At 33.2% G+C, this 19,774-nt stretch overlaps 1 protein-coding gene across 3 annotated transcripts in view; it reads right to left on the bottom strand.

Moving 5' to 3' along the window:
- The window catches only part of LOC132126732 (filamin-B-like), an 88,794-nt gene that overhangs the window by 42,041 nt on the left and 26,979 nt on the right, over positions 1 to 19,774 (bottom strand). For all 3 annotated transcript variants that reach the window (XM_059538190.1, XM_059538187.1, XM_059538189.1), the window contains exons 2-9: positions 13,835 to 14,083; positions 13,033 to 13,130; positions 12,017 to 12,164; positions 9,530 to 9,723; positions 8,318 to 8,480; positions 8,034 to 8,234; positions 1,955 to 2,092; positions 1,529 to 1,655 (exon numbers count right to left, since the gene is read on the bottom strand). In XM_059538190.1, the coding sequence (XP_059394173.1) occupies positions 1,529 to 1,655; positions 1,955 to 2,092; positions 8,034 to 8,234; positions 8,318 to 8,480; positions 9,530 to 9,723; positions 12,017 to 12,164; positions 13,033 to 13,130; positions 13,835 to 14,083 (1,318 nt within the window). The remainder of the gene's footprint in view (positions 1 to 1,528; positions 1,656 to 1,954; positions 2,093 to 8,033; positions 8,235 to 8,317; positions 8,481 to 9,529; positions 9,724 to 12,016; positions 12,165 to 13,032; positions 13,131 to 13,834; positions 14,084 to 19,774) is intronic.

Genomic DNA, 19,774 nt, shown 5'->3' with positions numbered 1-19,774 from the left:
ATAATGCATACATTTTTTTAGTTTATTAAACTTTTTATTCTATTTAAATTTAATATAAATGTAATTTAATTCTATTTATTAATTTTAGTAACAGTTTTTCCATCTAATGTTTACACATTTTATTCACAGTTTAATATTTCTAATTTATAATTATTTCAGTTTTAGTCATTTTGTTCCTCAACCTAATCAAATTTTATTTTAGTTAAAGTTTTTCAATAATTCCCTTTAATATCTCATATATTTTTTGTAAATATTTATATTTAGTTTTACTTTTTATTTCTTGTTTTAACTTGGCTTTCCATCTATTATTTACTTTTATATACTTATTTTAGTTCAGCTTTATTCCTATTAATAAAAAGATTTTAATAGTCAATAACACCACGCTATAAATATAATATCCTCCGTAATCCAGTGAATTAAATATTTTACACATGGACGGTCATGTAGTATAAACGCTGTCACACAGTCTTACCTCATACTGAACATTAAACCCTTTCACACGTACAAACAATTCCCTGATGATCCTTAAATGACAATTTGAACAATAAATCCAGTCTTTGTTTGAATCCCAGCACACACACACACACACACACCATCTATAACACAGTCTGTTCTGATTCAGACCAAACACACACATTCACCCCAACCTTGTGTGTTTATATACTCCTGTGCCTTCAGACCCAAACAATCATGATCAGATTTATCCGGTTGGCAGATGTGAATAACAGTGATGCAACGAGACACTCAGAACATCTGGAGTCGATCTGTTTCCACCTTTACACCAAATCACTTAAAAAAGATATATTAAATTATATAAACTAAGCCTACTTTACAACCCTGTATGCATTTAACTGTGAAGAAAATGTAATATTATTTACATAAAAATTTAAAGCATTTTTTTTTATTAATAGGATGCATATAGTTAATATTTTTGATTTATCAATTCAACCTATGCAGATTTATGAATAAAAAAGTTTTAAATTAAAAATTACAATAACGAGAAACTTTTCAGAGTAAAAAGAATTATATAGTTCTATTAAATATTTAAATAATGACCGTGTGTAGTACCCACTGTAGATTAAATGTTAAAAAAAATAACATTTAAAATAAAAATTACCATAATGAGAATGTATTGAGAATAATAATTCTAAAAAAATTTACTTAATGCAATGCAAATTGTTTAAACATTTATTATGTGCAATCTGTAGCATCCACTTAAGATATGCAGATTTTATATAAAGAAAAACATTTTTAATTACATAAAAAAAAATTAAAATGCATGCTAATATGCAACCAGTTAATAGTGACATATATATAAATATATATATAAATATTAATAATTATTATTATTTATATTGAACCACAATCTATGCAGATTTACCTAAAACAAAATAAATAAACAAATAATAATGTTTCAACAGTAAGTTATGATGGGTAGCACCACAACAACAGAATTCACTCCGAGCAAAATGAAGTGATGTGTGAAGGTGAAAGCTGCGCGAGTTTTAATTAAAGGGGTGACTGGTACCTTTTGGGAATGTGCTGTCCGGCCCAGGTGATGCTGACGGTGTATTTGCCAGGTGTGTGTGGACAGTATTCATACGAGTAAACACCCTCTGAAGCATCCTTCTGTTTCACAGGCTCCTCTAGACCTTCTGCAAGACAGGAAACTCATGACAGTCAGACTCCACAGAGATAAACTAGTGTCCTGTAAGTCCCAGTGGGGTCAATGAAGCGTCAGGTCATTAATCGCTTGACCAGCTGATGATGGAGACTGTGTGCGAGTCTGGGAAATTGTCCCTGCTCACTCCAAATCATAAATCAACATGAAACAGTGCCATGTCAACCCATTCCTCGGGATTACTAGAGCAGGAGACATCGGGAGGTTCCTCAAAGAGAGGCCTGTAACAGGAGGGAATGATTGTGTGCTAGATCAACCAGTTTGTTAACTCACTGGGTCCTTTAACAGTGACCTTCAGATCTCCACTGCCAGCGTTACGAGTGTCCACCCTGAAATCAGCCAGCTGATGTGCTCTCACCCCTCTGGGCTGCAGACCTCGACCGGTGGCTCGACACGCTCCGGGAACAGACGCTGAAACACACAAGCTGCTGATTTACAGACAGTTAATGACAATTACTCATGTGCAAGCACTAGCTGAACATGTTTTAATGTCCGGGGCCCATCTTCGTGGGGAAAAACTGAGTTACGCAAAATACAAGTAAAAAGTTAAAGTAAAAAATACAATAAAAGAAACTACAATTTTAAAATTTTTACATATTTTTACATACATATTTTTTTACATATGATAAAAAAATGTATAAATAAATAAATAAATAAAAACTTACTAAACCAGTTTACTACGGCAAATGAGCTTCCTACAGTACAAATTTTGTCGGTGTGCATTAAAAGTGGGACTCTCTGATAAAACATTTTATTAAATGTGCAAAAACATATAAAAAGCTCATATCACCAGCAAACTTAGACTCATTTACATCCTTCTCTTCACTCTCTCAGGCAGAAGTCTCAAAACTCATCCTTTCTAAATCACCCTACTACTTGTCTGCTTGATCCTATTCCATCTCATCTCCTTCAAGCCATTTCTCCTGCAGTTGTACCTGCACTCACTCACATTATTAACATATCCCTCCACACTGGTGTTTTTCCCTCAAAATTTAGACAGGCTCGTATAACTCCACTACTTAAGAAACCCAACCTCAACCCATCTCTTTTAGAGAACTACAGACCAGTTTCCCTTCTTCCTTTCATTGCAAAAACACTTGAACAAGCTGTGTTCAACCAAGTTTCTGTCTTTCTCACACACAACAACCTCCTTGACAGCAACCAATCTGGCTTCAGAAGTGGACATTCAACTGAGACTGCCTTGCTCTCAGTTGTTGAAGCTCTAAGACTGGCAAGAGCGGAATCCAAATCTTCAGTACTTATCCTGCTTGATCTGTCTGCTGCTTTTTACACGGTTAACCACCAGATCCTCCTATCAACCCTACTGGCAAAAGGCATCTCAGGAACCACACTTCAATGGTTCGAGTCTTACCTATCAGATAGGTCCTTCAAAGTATCTTGGAGAGGTGAGGTCACAACATCTAACTACTGGGGTGCCTCAGGGCTCAGTTCTTGGACCACTTCTCTTCTTTGTCTACATGACATCATTAGGTTCCGTCATTCAACTCTACCTCTCATTCCATCCTGATGATCCGACGGTAGCTATTCGCATCTCAGCTTGTCTAACAGACATTTCTTCCTGGATGATGGACCATCACCTTCAACTCAACCTTGCCAAGTCAGAACTGCTTGTGATTCCAGCAAACCCATCGTTTCATCACAATTTCACCATTAAGTTAGGCACATCAACCACACTCCTTCAAAAACCGCTAGAAGCCTTGGAGTTATGATTGATGATCAGCTAACTTTCTCAGACCACATTGCTAAAACTGTCCGATCCTGCAGATTTGCTTTATTCAACATCAAGAAGATCAAGTTCTTTCTTTCGGAACATGCTGCACAATTCCTTGTTCAAGCTCTTGTTCTGTCCAGGCTGGACTATTGCAATGCTCTCTTGGCAGGTCTTCCAGCCAATTCTATCAAACCTTTACAATTAATTCAGAACGCGGCAGCAAGATTCATTTTTAATGAGCCAAAAAGAATACATGTCACACCTCTGTTTATCAATTTGCACTGGCTTCCAATAGCTGCTCGTATAAAATTCAAGGCATTGATGTTTGCCTACAAAACTTCCACTGGCTCTGCACCCATTTACCTAAATTTGTTACTTCACACTTATGTGCCCTCTAGAAGCTTGCGTTCTGCAAGTGAACGTCGCTTGATTGTGCCATCCCAAAGAAGCACAAAGTCACTTTTACGGACTTTTAAATTAAAATGTTCTCTCCTGGTGGAATGACGTCCCCAACTCAATCCGGACAGCTGAGTCCTTAGCCATCTTCAAGAATCGGCTGAAAACATCTCTTCCATCTTTATTTGACCCTCTAACTTTATTCTTTAAAAAAAAATCTAACTACCTTTCTAATCTTTTTATATTCTATTTTCTTTTCATTAATTATGCAATTGTATGCATGTATGTGTGTGTGTGTGTAAAGACCTCTAACACTAGTTTGCTCTATTCTTTTTTTTATTCTATCGGTTTTCTTTATATTATATTATTTAAAATCCCATGCTACGTGTACTGTGTTAACCTAACTGAGACTTGTTATAGCACTTATATATCATTGCTCTTTTTGTTGTTTTTGATTGCTTCCACTGTCCTCATCTGTAAGTCGCTTTGGATAAAAGCGTCTGCTAAATGAATAAATGTAAATGTATAAATGAGAGTATAAAATATTTTAACTAAATAAATATGCAAATAACATTAAATTTTACTATAAGTTTGTATATATTTATAATAAAATATTATATTTGAGATATTTATAATCAGTATAGAATATTGCACATACAGTATACTAAAAAAAGGAATACAATTATATTCATATTTTAAAAATAATTACTTTCACTTAACTATTGATTTTAAATTTCTAATTACAAATTAGGCTTTTATATAAAAGTATGCAAATGTATATGAGAATGCAGTACATGGACCATAAAAGAAGAGAAGAAACAAAATATGCAGATAAATATTGTATTATACTAATATATTGATAGTAAAAATATTATATTGTTATATATTTATAATAGAAATGCATAAAATATGAATGCAGAATACTACATATACTATAAAAAAAAAATGATAAGCATTAAATATGCAAATCTTGTTTTTTCCTTTTAATATTTATATTTGCAATTAATATATTACAGTATATATTTAAATACAAATACATATTAGGATAGCATATAGCACATAAAAAATACATTATAAATATATTTGCATATTAAGTGAATTGTAAAAAAATGTATTATACATTTAAAATAGTGCATATAATACAGTAGTGCAAGTATTGCATATAAAAACGTAATAAGTAGTGCAAGTATTTTAATTACTTAAAGTAATGTAACTTTTCTAAATTTCTAATGTTTTCAATCATGTACTGTAAGGGAGGGCAGGGTTAACCTTACAGAACTCAACACTGATTACTAGCACTTTCCAAAACTTTTATCCCTTGTAATAAGATTATAATAATTAAATTTTAAAGCACAGCCACTACAAAATCAGACTTTAGCACCTCTTTTTACTTTGAGATAATTGTGCGGTTAATTACAGATTTAAAACTAGAACATGAATGATGATACGGTTTTTGAAATCAAATCTTTGCATAGTTATGACAGGAAGCACTGGCATCCAGCAATGGCTTTGAAAAAAATGATTCATCTTAAAAAAAAAAATGTATCATTAACATTTTCAAAAGCAAGTAAATTTATTACACATTTTTTTTCCTAATTACAAATTACATTTTGTAATTTTAGTTACATGTAACTAGTTACTTCACTCTTTATACTTGTATAATAAATATTTATTTGCATATATAGTATATATTATATACAGTTTTTTTTATATGCACATGAATATATTTTAATTTAGAAATTGAACCCTTGCTTAACTAGACAATTAAAAAAAAAAATAATTCATATCTATTAGCACAGACAATTGAAGAATGCAGTTAAAGAACATCTGTCATCTGTCAGCCAATCAGAATCATGAATTCTAAATACATCATGGTATAAGGAGCTTCAATCATCCAAAACTACTCCCTCAAGCATCTGGACAGCCTGTAAATTAAATGAAAAATCCCTCGGCGTAAGAGCAGACGTACAATTAAACACCCCAACATTACCCTTCCATTATACAGTACGGAGTCCTGTAATGTTTCCAGAGCCCACAGAGAGTGAACCCAAAACCCACATTCAGTGTAACAGCATCTCTGACAGAGAGAGAGAGAAAGAGAGAGAGACTGGATGAGGTCTGCTCTCCCTCATTAGGTTCAGATGGGACAGACGAGTGCCACCGAGACACAGAGCTTCATTCACCAGCGTCCCGCCTGACTCACTAATATACACTCACATCAACCCTGAACTCTAAAAATACACCCTGGGAGGAGAACAAACCTTTGGAGGAACGGCTCGGTTTCATACAAATCCTGCATCATGCATCTCCTTCAATGCATTTTAAATCAACTTAATTCTATTCCCAGCCTCTCCCATTTCTATTCATAGCAAAGTTTTTAGAATTGGGAAATATCAGGAGCCCCATTCCAACTCTGCCCAGTTTCGAGTGTTATTTTTAAAGCACATAACGGATGTATAAAGCTCTTTAATTTGCTTGTGAAATGTCCTGAAATTACATCTTGTGCTGTAAAAGTCAAACTATCTTCCTGCTATTCTCCTGTGGGTCTCGTTTGGGTTTACGGGACATGTGGATGATTTCCCGAGCTCACGCTCATCCAAACCTGCCCACCACAATCACACAATCAACAGCATCCCAGGGGAATAATAGAGCTCCCGGCCGTCAAAAAACAAACAAACGCTAAACCCTCAATTACAGAGGGAAGAAAAACACACGAGACAAGTCACTCTTAAGGGCTGCATAGTGTTGGGGATTTTTCTGATCGATTCTAATAATAATAAATGTTTTAAAGTACAAAAAGCATGCACATGTCAAGGTACGAGTCAACAATGTTCTCGCTGTTCAGTTTTGAACAGTAAAATTCAACAAATTGCAAAAACAAGCCTGTGAAATCAGCAGCGTGATAACGCTTAACTACACGGGAAACTCAATTAAAGTCAACTTCTGTTAAACTGAATTGCTGCACATTTGGAAAAGCTGTTTCAGAGAAAAGGAATTTAATGTTTTACAAGGTTTAAAACGTTCAGTGACGCACAGAATTCCTAGTCCACGACAAAAACTACAGCAGGAACCAGGGTTGCTATACGGTTTACTTTTGATGCTCTAAATAAAATAAACCTGCACGGAAATAAATAAATACTAATGTTCATTTTTCGTTTATTGTGACTTGATGCACTAATAAAACAGATTAACATAAATTAATAAAACTATATCTAGACATGTTAAAAAACAAAAACGAACAACAAAATTACTTAAACATAAAAATATAAAAAATGTAATAAAACTCATTCAAAATTATCTTAATGATACTAGAAAAAGACTAACCAAAAGCAAACCGAAAATTAATTTATTTTGTTACCTTACACATCAAAAACCAAAAGTAATGCAAAAAATGTGCATTTATTTACCCCATATATTTTAATGTGAGCTTGTCTGTCGAATTCACAAGCACTGATTGCAAAGACCCATCTAACAATATTAAGACATAAAACCGAAAAATATAAATACTATATAATACAAATGTATTTAATATGAGAATAAATCTGGTAAATATACCATAAAATAGTTAATTAATAAAATTAGTTTAATACATAAAATATTCAAATAAATGTAATTTTACTATTATTTGTATATAATAAAATATATTTTTTTATACACCTTATATAAATGTATAACACAAGTATAGTACATGCAGTAAAAAAAGAAAATATTTATTTGCATATTACCTAAATGTGCAAATGTAATCACTACAAATCTTTATATTTGTAATCATATTTGCTCATTTATGTGTGTGTGTGTGTGTGTGAGAGAGAGGGAGAGAGAGAGAGAGAGAGAAGCCTAAAAAAGCAATCAAATTAAAACAAAGGGTGGGAAATTAAGCCTGACCATAATGGAGCGACAGGTCATATTTAACAAAGCTGGCAGCATTACACACGTCACAAACGAGCGCGCTGGTGAACTGCGGCTACATTTACATGCATTTTATAGCATGTGTAAAAGCCCTGCAGAATCTCATAACTACATGCAATTACAAGCACATGATGCAATGCACACGTCTGAGACCCTATAACACATCGCTAATTCACTTCACAGTTATGAGCACAGTGCGTTGTTTACCGAAGCACTAATAAACCATTCCATTTCCTTTCACCGACAGCACATTTAAGCAACTTTCAGCACAGAAAGAGGATGCTGGGAATGTATGCATGTAATTGCATGTAGTACCTGGGCCGATATTGACAGTGAAGGGGCTTTTAGGGATGGCGATGCCTCCGAATGTAATGTTGATGGTGTGAGGGCCGGCCTGCATGGGTTTGTAGGTGCAGCGGAAGATGCTTTCGCCCTTGTCTTCCATGATGGCCTCCACAGTGTTTTTATTACCCAGAGGGTCTTTGATGACGGCCGTCACATCCCCTACTCCTGCACCTGATTAACACAGAGAGCACAGAGGCTTCAAGGCTTGCTTTCATCAAGAACGTGAGCTCATATTCAAGTTTGCACGCTCAGACCTGCGGTGTAGATGTCGAAGAAGGTGGGTTTGTTGGCGATGTTGCCCAGCGGCTCCAGACCGGGTCCTTTAGCCGTGACTTTAGTGGCGTCTCCCAGGGCTTTGTCCACATCCACCTCAAACGGGCTCTTTGGGATTTGCTGTCCAGCGAAAAGCACAGTGACCTGTGGAGTGATCATAAAACACCATGAGCCTATATTTCACAGAATAATGCATGGAAACAGAGTTGTTCTGTTTATACATAATACATTTGATTGTGGAAAAACAAACACACACCTACATAACTTATAACTAGGGAGGCTTGAAAAGGATGTTAAATCCTTTAAAGTAATAAAAAAAAAAAAGCTTAAACAACTTTCAATGTATCCAAAACGGTTCCTGATGTCTTTGCGGGACAATGATTTCCAGTCTAGAAAAACCTGGACATATTTAAACGTGAGATTTTAAGACCTGGAAATGTCATGTGAATTGATAAAATTTTAAAGAAATAAATACATTTTCACAATTCATTCTTATATTTCTAATAGAAATATTGGATTGTTATGCATTTATAATACATACATGTATATAATAAGTACAAATGATATTATCTTATAAAAGTATCTTTATAATATCTTATTAAAAAAAGAAACACATTTTTATTTACATATTAAATATGCCAATGTAATTTTATTTTACATTTTAAATACTTATATTTGTAACAAAATATAAAAAAAAATTATATTTAAAATACATAAAAATATGTATTCTTTAGTATTTATACACACACAAACATACAATGACTGTTAAGCAACCTCTATATTTTCATAAATGCTTAAAACTCATGCTGTATACATACATATACACATACATATACACGTGTGTGTGTGTGTGTGTGTGCGTGTGTGTAATATATATAATACATTTTTAACATTACAATTTTAAACAATAGTTCACGTTAATGCTTTAATACAATGATGAATTATGGAAAGGTTTGACAAATAGAAAGGTCAGCATTTCTATGAAACTGAAATGTTCTGTAACTTTATAAATGACTTTACTGTCACTTTTGAAACTTAATGTCTTCTTTCTGAATAAGAGTATTAATTTCTTCGTGAATATTGTTTATTCGTGAACATTTTTTTATGAATAATAAAACGTAAATCCCAAAGACCTGGAAAAAGCATGAGGCCTTTGCATATTGTCTTTGAGTCCAGCACTGCTGCAGACTGACCTTGTGCGGTCCGATGACCTGAGGGATGTACGTCACGCTGTAGGTCTTTTTGCCTTCGTTGAGCACAGGTTTGACCTCCTCTCTGCGGCCCTCTGGGTCTTCAACATAGACCATGACCTGGCCTTGCCCCGCGCTGAAGGTGTCCACGGTGAACACGGCCGGACGCATCACACGGTTCCCGGTCGGCTCGATGCCTGGAGAACAAGAAAATCATGTTCCAATCACAACTTTTATTGGGACCGACAGAGCGGTTAAAACAAAAATGACATGCTTCAACAGTCCTATGATAGCATTTCCTTCACACTGTGCCATTAACATCTCACATAACACTCATTGTGAAATGAATATTTACTGCACTGCTGTATGTTTAGATGTCTGCTATTGATTGCATAAGAATACAGTACATAAAACTGATTCATAAATGCACGAAAAAAACAACAACACTAAACACTAATTCACAATCTAAGCAATAAATCAATTTGGACGCCTTTAAATGCCCCTTTTAAGTGTTGCATTAATGACCTTTAAAACATACAGAACCTTCATTAAGAATATTTTTTATAAATCATTTTAAGCCATTACATTTTATAATTATAAGCAATGTAATCGATGTGTACAGCACATGCATATTTACATAAAGGTCTATAAATGTTTTTGATCAATATAAATGCATTTTCATTTTATTTATTCAGATATTTGGAAATTGTATTTTATTACTCTATGCATCATGATTGGTGGATATTATATTAACGGATTTATACCAGCTTCCTCACTGGTTGATTGCAAATTAATTCTAAATAAATGTATATTTTTAATAAATATAAATAACAGAATTTATTTAAATTATAATAAATAATACTTTAAATACGTTTCACATTTAGTTTGCATTTAAATTCAAATCTTTCCCCATTTATAGTCTTTCAGGCCTGAAAGCCGGTGAGCCAAAACAACAAAAAGTGGACATGAATTTATGATGTGAATTTGATTCATGAATCCTTTACTTGTGCACAGTAAACGTTGCATAATTTATGCATACAAAAAACACAAACCGTAGATATCGTCAGATGCTGGATAAAAACCACAGTGGTGAATAAAACCTACAAACGTAATGATCTAAAAATACTCCTTTTAGTTTATAGTTTGAGGCAAACCACACAAAACCGCAAACACACGATCCCTCTGAACTCATAAAACATGTTATTGCCAATAACACTAAAAATAACACTAATGTGACACTTTCATTATTTGTCGTAAATTTTATGGCAGAGGTGAAGATTTCTCAAGACTGACGACGCCGCAACCGAAAGCTTGTAGTTTATTTGAATAAATCTGCTCACAGAAAATGTGTCGAGGTCACGTCTGGTGTGAGAATCATAACTCTTAAACTCATTAGCCACCGGTTTTACAGCTTTAGTCAAATTTACAACAGGTAAGAAGCACATTTCCACTCCATCCATCAGTCCGGAGCGTAACAGGAGCCGCTGTGTTCACACAGTACTTACACTAGTCGAAAAACTATTTGAAAGTGTTGTTAAATTAGATCAAAAATACTGTAAAAATTGTGAAATATTATTACAATTTAAAATAACTTTTTGTTGTTGCAAAATATTTAAAAATGTAATATATTTTTCATGATCAAAGCTGTATTTTCAGCATATTCAGTGTCTCATGATTCTTCAGAAATCTTTCTAATATCCCGATTTGCTGCGAAACATTTCTGATTATTATCAATGTTGAAAACAGTTGTGCTGCTTCATATGTTTGTGAAAACTGTGATCGAATACTATTCAAACGATTAAGGCAGAATAAAAAAATAGTGATACTTCTTTAGGACACATAAAATGTATCAATTGACAGTAAATGTTCTTTTGACCCTTCTATACAAATAAACCTGATTTTCACAAAAACATTAACTAAAATGGTTTAATAATAATAATAATAATAATAATAATAATAAATAATATCTGAGCAGCAAATCGGCATTTTAGAGTGATTTCTGAAGGATCACGTGACTGGAGTTATGATGCTGAAAATTCAGCTTTGATCACTGGAATAAATTACATTTCAAAATACACTACAACAGGAAAAAACGTTCTTTTAAATTGTAACAATATTACTGTTTTCCCTCCATTTTGATCCAATAAACACAGACCTGGTGGAGCAGTAGACAAAAAAAAAAAAAAATCATTTTTTACAATTATTCCAAACTTTTGAGCAGTAGTGAAAATGAGCAACCTCAAGATAAAAAATAAATAAATAAAACAGTACGAGACATCAGATCACGGTATCTTATTCCCATCAAGCCGCATTAACAGATCTGTGACAGGGTTCATGACGATACAAACGACAATATCCTGAAACTCTGGTATGATAGCAATCTCTGTGTGTGGTCGCTCAGGCGGATCTCACCGTTTGAAGATAACGCTGGGCGTTTCTATGTAAACAACAACACTAGAGATGGTTTGTAAGAGGGCGAAGCGGGCTCACCTGGGCCGTACGCGCGCGCCTTCTTCGGGTTGAGTTTGGGTTTGAGAGGAGCTCCGGGCTTCAGTTTGGCTTTGGGGAACTGAGACAGATACGTCATGACGGACTGCTCGTCCACACTGGGGTCAATGATCTCCTCTGGAGCGATCACCTGCGAACACACACTCAACATAAGTAATGTGCAAGAAACAGAACTTCACCTGGTTTAATGTGCAGAAAACATTTGGGCGAAGGCTCAGGCTGGACTACCCTTTTATACAAATCAATGTTATTTTAGTTTCATTGATGCACTATTAAAGTTGTTATTATTTTTAAATAGGATTTATTTCTATATTTTCTTCCCTTTTATTCCAAGTTTTAATAATTTAAATAATTTTTTTATAATGCATTTCAAACCATCTTAATGCATTTTTCATTCATTTCTATTTATTAATTTTATTTACATTTATCAATTGTATATTTAGATATAATTATTTTAATTAATTTAAAAAGGTTAAACGTTACTAAAGGTTTCATTATTGTGTTTACAAATTTGATTCATTGCATAATTAATTCCATTTCGTTATTTAAACAAGCTAATGATTTATATTAATTAATACTGAAATTAACAATTATTTCTTATTTTTATTTAATTGTTTAAGTTTTAGCCATCTGACTATTTCAAGGCAAACTAAAAATGAGAAACGGTGCCTTGGCAAAAATAAATATGTATCTCATAACATTGATTTCATTTCATAAACCTACTGCTCAAAACTCAAACACAAGAGAAGACGACGAGGCTGGTGAAGAGTGTTTGCTGAGGTATGATTGAGGTGTGTTGAGTATCATATTAACTCTGGGGCTGATACTGATGGGTGAGTCTCTTATTCTTATCTGAGCTTCATATTGATCTGATCGCACGAATGAAGGGCAAGGAACATGTGGACGAGTCAAACACGTATCTCTTAACAGATTTGTGGCGCCTCTGTGCTCCTGAAATCTCATCCTGACTCACTAGGGGTCAAAGGTCTCCAGCTCACCTGTGGGATTCCCAGCCAATCATCAGCGAGCTGCATGGCCTCTGTGGCATTTTCCACCGGCTTCTCCCCGTCCCAGATCTCCCAGTCAGGACACAGGCCTGAAAAACACGACAGATAAACGGGTAACTAAGGTGTTAAATAATAATAATAATAATACATTCATACGATTTATTTAATTGTTATTAATCAATATTCAAAAACTGAATTGTACTGTATATAAAAGATCCTAGATATTAAAAATAATACCTATTTAATAATTGCTGCGCTTTGCGTTGTCGCTTGAACTGAGGCACTACAGCAATCAGTCATGTCACATTATAGAGCGACAAACAATTATTGCTTAAATTTCATTATAAAATTGACATAATCTGAAAGCCCAGACGTTGTTTCATATCAAAAGTTAAAACTTTAGATTATTGCAATTACTGGATGTGAATTCTGATGTACAAGCAAAGTTTAAATGAAAGCTATATGCTATTACTAATAATAACAACATTAAACAATATTAAATTAATATTATAAAAATATTACAAAGCAATATTATAAAGCATGACAAAAGTTTTTCTAGAATTGTCTAATGATCATAAAATGCGAAAACGCTCACTAAAACTTCTCAGCAACTGAATTGCAAATATTAGGAAACATTAATGTTGTACCACGACAGAAGTGCTTTGCACACACAGTTCTAGACTCATTCACAGCTGTGTTTTACAGTCGATCCACTGTATCTGTACAAACACACACAGCTGTCCAATAAACAGCACAACAGCAGCTGAGCGGCAGAAGCTCAGGTTGTGCTCACCTGGAGCGCAGCTGTCCACCAGAGCACCCAGCGCACGACCGTTCCTCCAGTCCTGACTGAAGTTAGAGATCGGGAGGTCAGGCACTTTGTTCTGGATCCAGCCGAGCAGCCTCTGCTTGGGCGTCTGTTTCTTGGCTTCATCATCGTCTTCATCCTCCCAGACGGGCATAGAGATGGAGTAATGGAGGATGAGGGTCCAGACCAGACCTAGGATCAACTTCAGGTTGCCATCCACAATCGCTTTACTGTCTGTTGGGGGACAGAAATGAGATTAAATCAACATTGATTAATAATAATAATAATAATAATAAAAACCTGAAATAAATAAACAAATGAGAAATTAAAATTACCAATAAATTAAAACCGTTAACCGATAAGTTAAATAAATTATTAAATACAGGAATAATAAAAATTAAGAAAATAAACATAAGGAATAAGCCAGCAAATCAGTAAAAAAAATAAATTGCATTAAATGAATGATGAAAACATACAAAGAAATAAAAAAAATTAATTACAATAAATAAATGGGAATACACAATTAAATAAAACCAATAAAAAAAAAACTGAATAGCTGAAAATCAAGTAGCTGAATGTGAATAAAGTGAATAAGCAAATAAGTAAATGAATATAAATGACAAATATATCATTTTAAATTTACATATGATTTATTAGTATTTTATAGAACTTATTAAAATTCATAAAAAGTATAATAACAATAGTAGATTTATTGTTTATTTACATTTTTGATGAATGAATAAAACGAATATAAAATTGAAAGAGCACTTAAAATGGTGTTTATATTCATAGACTGTTTCTTGTTTGATTGTTTATAAATATAAAATGTGCAGTATCAGTATTTGTTAAAGCTATAAAAATTGAAAATTGACAAATAAACTAAAATGAAATTTTTTAATTTAATTTTAAATTATAACACTTCAAAGAAATAAAATATCTAATCAATGTGAAATTCATAAAATAATAAATATATTTTTACACTTTTTAAAAAAATAAAATATCAATATTTTTCAAATGTTGGTTTATTTTAATATATTTTGTGTTATAAAATCTACAAAGCTGTCACTGAGGTGGTTTTCAAAAGTACCTTAATCTTAGCTTTTGTAGCTTTTTTCTGAGAGCTTATGTACAAAACAAAGATGAATAGAAATAACTTGATTCCTCATAAATGTTTGTTAGCTACTCTTCCATGAGTCTGTGATCGGATGAGTGCGCCACCGCTGGTACCATGAGGCAGACGGTGGAATGTTCTGGCAGCATTTGAGAAGCTGGGAACGAGCTCAGATCCTCTTAAGACTGAGCATAATTCATTAGCACTGACACCCGGCTCATCCCACCTTCACGAGGAGCCCCTTCACCACCGGACAGCCCAACAATACAACAAACACGAGCACTTTCAGAGAACAGCAGAAAGAGGGGTTACCATTAAAGCAGGAGCTGTATCAAACCAGTCATGAATTACAGATGAACCACAGCAAGTTTTGGGAAGTTGCTAAAAACACACACACACACACAGAAAAGAGTACAAACAAGGTTTAAATGCAGCTCTGTGCAACTGTGATGCTGAGTGACGTAAAAATACAGCTTTGACCTGATTACAGACCAAATTATGATCTCTAAACATAATATTTTATAAACTTATTTGTTTGGATATATGCATTAAATTATTAAAAACATGAAATATATATTTACATATTCTTAAAATATATTTAAAGGCATGCATAATATTTGTATAAATATTAAAATGTATTATATAATTAATAAATTGTAAATGCATAATTTTACATATATAAAACAAATGTTATTAATTATAACTATAACATAACTTAATTATATCTATAACAATTATTTTATTCTATAGTTTGTATACATTTTATAATAATCTAATTTTAATAAATTATCCATTTATTCACGTATTTTATTAAATGGGTTTTAAAGAATGCATTATTTTTATCAATACATATTTATTATTTTATAATTGTTGATTGTAATTTTTTTAGAACTTTACTATGTACAAAAATACATATTTACATAATTTTTATAATTAATAAATTTATTAAATAAACAAACAAATGTAAATGACCCAATAAACTGTCAGTTTGTCTCCCTCCAAAAACAAAACAAAAATCAGCACGAGCAAGCAGAAGGTCATCCGGGCCAGTCATTGTTTTAGGAGGTCATTTGAGGAGAACCAATAAAACACAGGGAAGTCCCAAGGAGAATCCAGCCTGAACAAGCTTGGAAGGACACATGCAGAATAATACTACAAGCATTTCCTACATGACAGGAAATATGAGATGCTCACTTTAAAACTCTTGAGCCGAGCACTTGGAAACACACCAGCACATTTGACGATTTGTTAGTTGATCTTGCAATTCCATTAGTCTCAGAAACACTCATTCCAACCGGATGAATTCAATGAGGATAATCCAAACAGATGGCTAAAAAGCCTGATTACTAAAGTGTCCAAAATGTTGTCCAAACACTGACATAATCCAATTACGATAATACACAACCGATCATCGGCACAATACGCCCTGACATGAATCAGTACTATCAGAGCAAACATGCACTTACAGGACTAGAACAAAACATGAAGATCTAGAGCACATCAGACCAAAAGAAATGAGAAAGAATTTACTGAGAAAGTAGGAATGCTCCGATACCACTTTTCCAGTTCTCTGCCGAAACCGATAACTTATTTTTGGTACTTGCTGATACAGAGTACCGATATTGGTATTTTCATTGTATTTGTAATTTTTTTTTTTTAAACATGGGTACAGAAACCAATAGAAGGTGTATAAAGTTAGTTGTTGTGGTCGTCCGATATATTACCAAGGCCGATATATTGGCCGATATGTGTCATTTTTCAAGATTTTCTGCTTGGCCAATGCGTTTAAGGCAGAACTTTTATTTTGACAGCGCGCAGAATGGAAGCACCTTATCACATATGCACACATTCTCCCTCTTGTTTAAATGTCGTTGTTATTAGTTCGGTCTAAATACAGACCGAAGTCTGTCTAATAATCTGATAAAACGGTTAAACAAAGGAATTGATGTATTCAGAAAGTATTATAACGATTGCTTTAATATTATTAGTAATAGAAAGACAAACATTATAATACTTTCTCGTTTGTGGTCAGCATTAAGCAAATATGCATTTATATAATTTAAACAAATCTTTGAATGGCTAATGAAACCTTGTCGAATCCAGCTGTGAGATCTTGTGAAGTGTGCATTTTTATGCAGCATCATCCCGTGTTCTCTGTGACACATTTGGTCCCTATGAATTGAATGCTTAAAACTTTAAACTTGTTATTTCAAATTATGTTGTGCTTTGTGCATTTGCCTACTGTCACATTCATGTCATTTTCACTGTGTTACTTTATGTAAAATTAGTGTTACCCTTGCTTTATTTTAAAAATATGATTCCCAGTGCACACAAACTTCCCAGAATACTGAGTGCATTGTTGGTTACAGTGTTTACTTCCTTTTTAATTATATTTTTATAAAATATTTGTGAAAAACACTATCATCTAAAGTATAAGTATGTTTATTTTACAAATTTTTTTATCCATTGTCAAATTATTTGAAATTTCTTAAATATTAATAATTATATCTGTCTTATATCGGCTATTGGCCCCCTGCTTTTCCAAAATATCGGCAGTCACAAAAAAAACCCCCAAAAAAAACAAAATATCGGTTGATCATTAGTTAGTTTATCATTACTTAATTTATCATAAAATAGATATATCCTTCAGTTATTTTCACAATTATGCCCATTAAAATTTTAGTTTTACAAGTTTTAGTTACTGTTAATGTTTTGCTGTATTGAACATCATCTTTAAATTTAATAGCATTAGAACTGCTCCCATGCAGCAGCTCAGTAAATGTAATTTAAAAACATAATAGTACATATCATAAAGAAAGATACAGCATTCCACATGAGGAACAACTGAATTTATCAAGTAAAAAAAAAAAGGTACATATAAATTTGTAAAACATTTAATATATACATTTAAATAAGTAAAAAAAACGATATTTAATATATTACAATTTTATACAAGTTTTGTCTTTATATGGATATAAAGCATATAGTACAAACCATAGAGACAAGAGTATCACACACAAAAGGATAAAGTGATTTTCACACAGACTGTCCCTGACCACATGATATAGAAGATCACATACAAAATAATACATGACCCTGTAAAAAAGGCCCATTCAGTAATGCTTCAGAACAAGCAGCAATCATAAAAAAAGCTTTAAAACCCTGCTCTAATTCCTCTTGAATGCATTTGCAAAGGTTTTAGCATCAGAGTGGGTCAAGACTGACTTTGAAATGTCCTGAGCTTTATTATTGAGGTCTCCATGGGAACAGGCCTGGACAAAATCAACAAACACTTATAAAAGTCAAGAAGCATGATGTGAGCAGCTGGAGCCACCATCACCAAACATGACGTGATCCTGAAGAGCAAACCTGATTCTCTACACGGAGAATCAAATTAACTGTGTTTAATCAAACGGCCGCATTCATAACAGGCCATAAACACCTTGAGTCATGCCATTACAATTTATACTGCTTTTTCTGATATATAAATGTTTACAGACTCTGAAAGGTTAGAACGAAAGTGTTTTCATTTTTCATGCAAGTCAAATGAGCTGATTCTTAAAAGCAGTTAATGTTTAACGTTGAAAGATGAAACTAAACTTGAGAAAAACATGTACTGCTTATATTTTAGTCCAAAGATTAAAAAAAAGGAATTATGTTTTGACCATAATGACATTCATGACATTTTCATGACAATTACATCCCTGATACTCATTACTATAATAATAATTAATATTTTATTGCATTTATAAATACTGTTTTATATCATTATTAAAACCACTTTTATCAAACTTATTTTAGTATTATACATTTTTTGCATTACACTTATGAATAATGCTATAAATAGTGCAATTCAAAATAAAAATAGTTTAAAGAATTTATTACTACATAAATTATAGAAACATTCATAAGTGTAATTTTAATTACAATACTTTAAGATAGCTAATAAATAATTTTATAAATGCTGTGGATGTAAATCACTGTTTTGTTTAGTGTAATGCTATAAATGCTGTGTCATGGTAACATCTGTCATATTACCATTAACTTATGATTTGAGCAACTTAAAAAAACAAAAACAGTTGTATAGTGATAAACAGCTAAACACCTAAACCAACGTAAACGATAGGAACTGCAAGAGACTCACTGTGCATAATTTTTATGAAAGTAATGTTATAATGTTCTGTTGATTTCTAGGCTGAAATGTGAACACAAGTAAAACACTTAAAAGAAGAAAATAGAGTGGTCTTCCTCATCCTGACAAACTTAAGAGGGTGAGGACGTAACCCTGTGGAACACCATACAGAATGAGAAAACTAAGAGGTTAAAAACAGTTTTGCACAGTTGTAACATTCTGTAAATCATTGCACCATTAATTCATTGCTTCCCCGGGCTGCTTTCATGAGATTAGGTGAGAAAGAGGCAGCAGATTTCCTCAGAACGGGTCTCCTGAACCCAACAAACCATTACACCAGAGAAACACGGCTTCACCCACAAACCCTCTGATCTTACTATGAATACAGACAGAAGTGAAACCCAAGGTCTTTTCCAGTCACTTATCATCAGTTAAAACAAGACATAGCAACCCGAGGGACCTTGTTAGTCGAGGTCTTCCTGAAGGCCAGCATTCAAAGATAAAGGAGACGTCTTGGAAAATCCCTAAATTATTTTCCACCAGCACATATAAGTTTAAGCCTCCACGATCAGATTCAACAAAGAGCACAGGGAGATTTATGGTTCACTGAGATTTTTCAAAAGAAGTGAGATGAGTTGAAGCTGTCAAAGTTAAGCCTGGCCGTCTGACAGTGACCCATCTG

Source organism: Carassius carassius, chromosome 44 (genome assembly GCF_963082965.1).
Source record: "Carassius carassius chromosome 44, fCarCar2.1, whole genome shotgun sequence".
Taxonomy (NCBI): domain Eukaryota; kingdom Metazoa; phylum Chordata; class Actinopteri; order Cypriniformes; family Cyprinidae; genus Carassius; species Carassius carassius.
Note: the sequence above shows the minus strand (reverse complement) of the source record. Positions and strands in the feature narration are given on the sequence as shown.